Genomic DNA, 6,000 nt, shown 5'->3' with positions numbered 1-6,000 from the left:
TTAAACTTTTTTTTTTTACAAATATCATTTGTGCTTGTTTAAAAATGTTGAGAAGGGTATATCATCAATGGAGGGGCCCGCATATTCCTTACCATTCCCAAGCTGCACACACACACTGGAGTTTCTGGCAGCATCCTCAGCTGACCATAAAAATAGTATCAGCTCATTTGCACTTCTGTCTATTCATGCTCATTTGGACAAAGTGGCAGATGCGAAGGAAAAAGAAAAAACCCAGTAAAGGATTTGGCGGGACTCAATGGAAAGAGTGTCAATATAAGGAGAAGCCCCAGATCGACGAACTGCTCAGGAGTAGAAGTGTCCTTACGGCGCTGGCGAAACGTCAGATGCGGGCTGTCTCCAACTGATGCACAAATACAACGTCTGAATATTAAGAGAATACATTCATTGGGGCGGGGGGAGGGTGCATTTTCATGAAGATCTTTCTCATTGTTCATATCCTGATACAAGATCTGTGAACTTCTCATTGAACAACTGGTAGATCCGTTGACCGACTCCGAAGTCACAGATAAAGAGACAATGGCTCTAAGAAAAGTTTAATGGCAGGGCGGGGAGGGCACCCACCGGGCCTGGCACCTGCGGGGCACTCGAGTCCAGTTCTGGAGGTTCCAGAATAAATCTAATTTGCTCACATGTGAAAGAAGTTTCATTTGAAACTAATTTAAGCTGCAAATTCACACTGATTCTTTTGAACTGTGTGTGGTGGTGGTGGTGGGGGAGTGGGAATCAAACCTTCTCAACATGAATACCTTGTGTGAGAAAATGGTGCTGATGGCTGTGGTTGGTGTTGAAGGGACAGTGAAATTCGCCCCCCCCCCGGCTGGAGGGCACAAGAGCTGGTGAAAGTATTGGTATGAAGCAAGCGAGAAGGCAGTACAATTTAGTGACAGAGGAGAGGCTACCCTGGGGTCTGAGTGTGCCCTTGGTGGGCTCCTCTTTAAGCAACACGACGTGAGGAGGGAGGAGGGGGAGTGTTGGCAGCTCCATCCCAGCTGGAGTTCCATTCAAGGGTCTTAAGGCTAAACATCTTTATTGCAAAACATTGTACAATCTATTCATCAAATGCACATCAGCAACTTGTATCTCCACCAGGGCTCCTAAAATTTTTCCGAGAGTGCATGTTGGTGGTCAATGCAACAAGGGGAGAGGAGGCTCTCCCTACACCTGGGACCCCTAAGGCATTCTTTTAGTCCCCACAAAGGCTTGGACAAAAATTCTAATGGTTGGCTTCTTACTTTCACCTTCCACCAAAGGATTTGGGAGGGGAAGCTTGCGGCATGGGGTGCGGTGGTGGAGTGCATTTTTTACTCTGAGCCATGCTGGTTCCACTTCTGAAAGAAGGTTCCAGAAAAGGGCCTGATGTTTGGCCAGGCCAGCAACGGCACATAGGATCTAGAAAGCTGAGGGTAAAACAGCCCAGGAATTGGATAACAAGGAATGGGAACTGCTTTGAAACACTTGGGCCCATGCTGTTGTAGCATCAGAGATGTTCTAAGTCACTGATTGCCTGCTACTGGCTACAAATTCTGCACACAGATGTAGTCTGAAGTGGAGAGTATAAAAAATGGTCTTAGAAACAAGCCAGGTCTGAGCATGAATGGGGCGGATGAAGGTGCAGATATCAAAGTTGTGCACAAAACCAGGGCTTCTCAACCAGAGGGCTGCCTCCCTTTCCTTCTTGGGGGAACCTTGTCGTACTCGGGGGGGGGCGTCCTTGCAGGTCTATGGGCCAGCAGCACTCAATGCTGGAGTCCTCGTCCCCCACCGAGAACGAGTGCACCATCTTGTTGGCCGTCTTCTTTCACAGGCTCAACCCTCACCCCCACACCTCCATCAGTGGGGATGAGGAGAGCATGGTCAACAGGCAGCCAAGTGCTGGGGCAGGACCTCCAGCTCCAAAGCAGGGATGCTCCCTGGGAAGCGGAGCCTCCCTACGAGTAACATTCAAGGTAAGGAGTTTAAGTACCAGATCCGGTAACCAGCAAGTACTGGGCAACGGTAGAATACATTATGTCCCCTTCCCTCGGAAAGGAACAAATAACTCAGGTAAATCTCTCTCAGCATAACTTCTGAAGTCTAAATGTTTGGTCCAACACCTAGTGACTCTGTGTTTCCCTAACCTCTCTTCAGCCACTCGATAGTGGAAAGTTCAGTCAGTATCTGAAGCTTGTGGCCCTTGCTCGGGAAGCCAGAGCAGCATCCAGGCAAGAGTAGGTAGTTAGCACAAAGCAGCCCACGGCCAAGTGCATGTCATAAAGATGAAAAGAGAGAAGGTTTGGCTCATTTAAAAAAAAAAATTTTTTTTTCAGAGGAAACAAAGCAAAAGTCCCTATAACCCCTAAGTGGGAAGGGCTGAAAGCACGCACAGCTGCACTGTGGTGGTCTGTCACCACAGGCTCATGTGGGGGCCCTGAGACCCCTAGGAGGAGCACATTCCCACCGCAGGATCCAGGCTTCCGGTCATGAGCCCCATCCAAATCCGAGGAGCTGGTCCACGAGTACATTCATGAAGCTTTATTTTTCCCCCAAAACAAGTGTGGACTTTCAAGCCTGGCACATCTGTGTCTTTGCCCCTTAGGCCCCAGTGGGGAGTCATTTCTTAGTAAACACCTGGGCCCTCTGGCAGAGCCAGTGGGGAAGGGAAGGGCCCCTCTAGGTTGGCCTGCAGGGCGCTGGACAGTAGCCCGTCATCAAGCCCGCAGAGAGCCCAGCAGGTGCTTCTGAAGCTGGATGATGGAGTTATTAGGGACCTTGCCCTGACCCCTGACTTGAAAGTAGTGGGGACTAAACTTCAGAAGCGGGCTAATGAGCACATTGAAGGAATGCCAAACTAGAACATTCTGGGGCAGATGGGATTCCAGATCTTTTATAGCCTCTGGACTAGTGGGCAGCTTCTCAAAGAGACCGAAAGTCTCAATGCTTTATCCAGAAGAGTCAAGTCACAAACAGTCAGGACTCGGCCTTGAGAAAATAGACTTGCCCCTCTGTACGCTGCCATCTGAGGCTAAATCGAATAACGCTGCAGCCTCAGGAAGCCAAGAGCCACCCCGGTAAGCCTCCCATGAGAAGCTGCGTAAGTGCACGGGACCCCTGGGGAAGGAACCTTCTCTCGACCTCCTGGACCTCTGTTCCCCAGGGCCATCTGTGCCGTGCTGGGAGCCAGGGGAGGACAGCCCCATTCTGCACAGACAACTGAAGGCCAAGTCCTGGGACCTGTCATGGCCCCTGAGCAGGACCAGAGGGACAGGTGAGTAGGTGGGCCCTGACAGGAGACCTTCAGAAATGCTGAGTATCTTTGGTAGGGCAGGTCCCACCCTGGCAGGTCCCCTTCGGTACTGAGAGGATTAACACAGGTCAGGATCCGCGCAGCAAAGCCATGCCAGGGGCTGGGGTGAGGTGCTGCAGCGTGACCCATGCAGAAAGCCAGCGCCCTGGATGGGTCCCTGCTGTCACCCAGAGTCCAGATCCCCTGCACTCCTAATTCTCTCTCAAAGCTAGTTCTTAGAGCTGAACTTCCAATCTTGCTTGTCAAGTTTTAGGGTCCTGACCCTCTCTGCAAGGTGTATACCTGAGCTAGTTCCACTGGGCCTGGGAGAGACCTCTTTCCTTTCTCAGATGCCCTTGGAAGCCCAAACGCATGAATAATTTGGCCCCATGTGCCTAGGAGGCAGTGGAGTGTCCCCAAGCATCATGGCATAGGGACCTGGATGGCCCACAGGTGGCTCTGAGCTCAGACCTTCCCTGAGCTGCCTCTCTCCATCACCCTACAGAGCCAGCTGGAGAACCCGCCGCCTCATTCTCTTTCTGCCGCTCCTGAAGCAAGTACAACCATGGCCCTGCAGTCTTCGTCGTTTCTCCTGAAGTCCTACTGAGTCGCAGGAGAAAAAAAAGTTAGTTTTAAAATAAGGCCGAGCATGGATCCCAAGGGTCCTCTGGTGACCCCATGCAGTGGACAAAATACAAATGTCTGAAGGGCCATCAATCCCAGTGAGAATCACAATATAAACATAGGACTTGCTACAATCATTTTTCTGAGGTTGTATGTGTTTGCTAATAAAGCAGCTCTGGGCTCATCACCCTTCCTGCCGATGCCGCACACCCTGCGGAAGGCCACAGGACACGGGGGGGGGGGGGGGGGGGCGGAGGCCGAGAAGGAAAAGAAGCAAAGGGGCCCATGTGATGAGAACAGTAGCATGGAGCAGGGCCAGGGGTACACCTGAGGCCTCTGGAACCCTCCCTGTGGTCTCTCCCACGACAGTAGGCTGCAGATCACAGCCCAGAGAGTCTCTGCTTCCTGAAGGCCCCTCTCCAGCTCTTCTACTTGGGAAAGGAGGCCCGAGGATTCCTGGCTCTTGGTGTCAATGGGAGGCACCCAGAGCACCTCACTGCTTTCTGGCCTTAACCATTAGAGACAGAAGGTTGCAAGGCTCTGCCCTCCCTGTCTCTCAAGCTCCCCTTGTCCCGGGTTTGTTACAAATGACTACTGTAGGAAAATATAGGATGACGACAGACATGGGCTGTACAAGGACAGGGAATGCTGGGAAATCCCCGTGCCCACTGCAGTCTTCGGGGTTCTTGGCGCAGGAGCCCAGCCTGGTGTCTACATGAGAGGTTCTTCGGGGCGCTCCCACCAATCCCCAAATAGCTGCTCCTCTTGTCTAGTGGTTGTCATCTTTTACAAAGATCGTGGCAGTTAAAAAATTAAAAATAAAGGAAAATACCCTTTAGACAGCATGCCCCCTCTTCCAAAATTGTGCCGACAGTTCGAGAGCAGCTGCGGTCTTGCAGGGTGGTAGCACGCGCCTCTTCCCACGTCTGCTCCCAGATTGAGAGCGAGCGAGCGAGCGAGAGTGCGCGCGTGCCTCAGCGACTGGTCCCGCTCAGATTTCCCGTCAGGAAAAGCCTACTTTGGAAGTTTTTGGTCATGTAGGTGTGTGTATGGGGGGGGGGGGAAGGGGTGTCGAGGGCAGGGAGGTGGAGTTTTCTTTTTGACTTTTTTTTTCTTTTCTCTTTTTTCAACAGACCACTCAGCTCGCTCCAAAAATGTCTCTCTCTGATTCTGGGGACTGGGGCCTCGATATCTCAAACAGCTCCTGAGGAGACTGAGAGGATCTTCTGGAAGTTAATATCCTGAGTATCTCAGAGAGCTGTTTCTCAATATTTGTCATTTTGGTGTTCAAGGCCTTGATGTCCTCCTTCAGCTCGTGCTTCACCTCCAGGACCGTGGCCTGCAGCGTCTGCTCGGGGATGGGGTAGAAAGAATGCTTGACCTCCGCCAAGATGGGGCTCCGCTCCTGGGGGCTCCTGGCCTCCCCGACGTTGTCCAGACGCAGGTCGCTCTTGGTGATGCCGCTGTCACACGAGTCCGTCTTCTTGAGGGTGGCCTCTCCGGACGCCTTGGTCCTGTCGGGGAGCGTCTCCATGGACTCGGCCTTGGCCACCTGGCTCCAGTCCTCGGCCTTGCCGCAGGCATCCCTGAAGCGGGCCCAGCCCTTGCGCCTGGCGCAGTCGCCGCCGGCCCTGGCGCCCAGGCACTCGGCCCCGGGCGCGTGCAGCCGGCCGTGGTCCGCCACCGCCGCCGCGGAGGCCGCCTGGAAGGCCACGGGCGTGGCGGGGCTCTCGCGCACGGTCACCACGCTGGCCTTCGCCAGGCTGTGGTTGGCCGAGGCGTGCTCCGGGAGGGCGCTGCCCTTCTCCACGTCCAGGTCGTCGGGGTCGCGGCCGCCCCGCTCCGCGGCTAGCCGGGCCTCCTTCTGCTGCCGGAACCTCTGGAAGAGTCGCCGGACAGGGTGGTCCGGTGGCAAGATCAGGGGGGCCTCATTCTTGCGTTTCATGCGCTCTTCCTCCTCCCGTTTCACGTCGCTGATCTTCCGGAACACGATCTGCAGCGAGACAGAAAGACAGCAAAGCTCAGCCCCTGGGCAGTCAGCGTCTGGGGCCCCCCCCAAGGACTGCCCACGACTGTACCCCTACTGGGCCTCC

General features: G+C 53.9%; 1 protein-coding gene across 4 annotated transcripts in view; it reads right to left on the bottom strand.

The window, feature by feature from the left end:
- Positions 1-6,000, bottom strand: part of KCNH1 (potassium voltage-gated channel subfamily H member 1) — a 378,415-nt gene continuing 372,415 nt past the window's right edge. For all 4 annotated transcript variants that reach the window (XM_073900230.1, XM_025877844.2, XM_025877845.2 and 1 more), the window contains one exon: positions 1-5,900. In XM_073900230.1, the coding sequence (XP_073756331.1) occupies positions 5,046-5,900 (855 nt within the window). In that variant the 3' untranslated portion in view covers positions 1-5,045. The remainder of the gene's footprint in view (positions 5,901-6,000) is intronic.

The sequence above is a fragment of the Callorhinus ursinus genome, unplaced genomic scaffold (genome assembly GCF_003265705.2).
Source record: "Callorhinus ursinus isolate GAN/ISIS: 27379988/994484 unplaced genomic scaffold, GSC_fseal_2.0 scaffold13, whole genome shotgun sequence".
NCBI classification, from domain to species: domain Eukaryota; kingdom Metazoa; phylum Chordata; class Mammalia; order Carnivora; family Otariidae; genus Callorhinus; species Callorhinus ursinus.
Note: the sequence above shows the minus strand (reverse complement) of the source record. Positions and strands in the feature narration are given on the sequence as shown.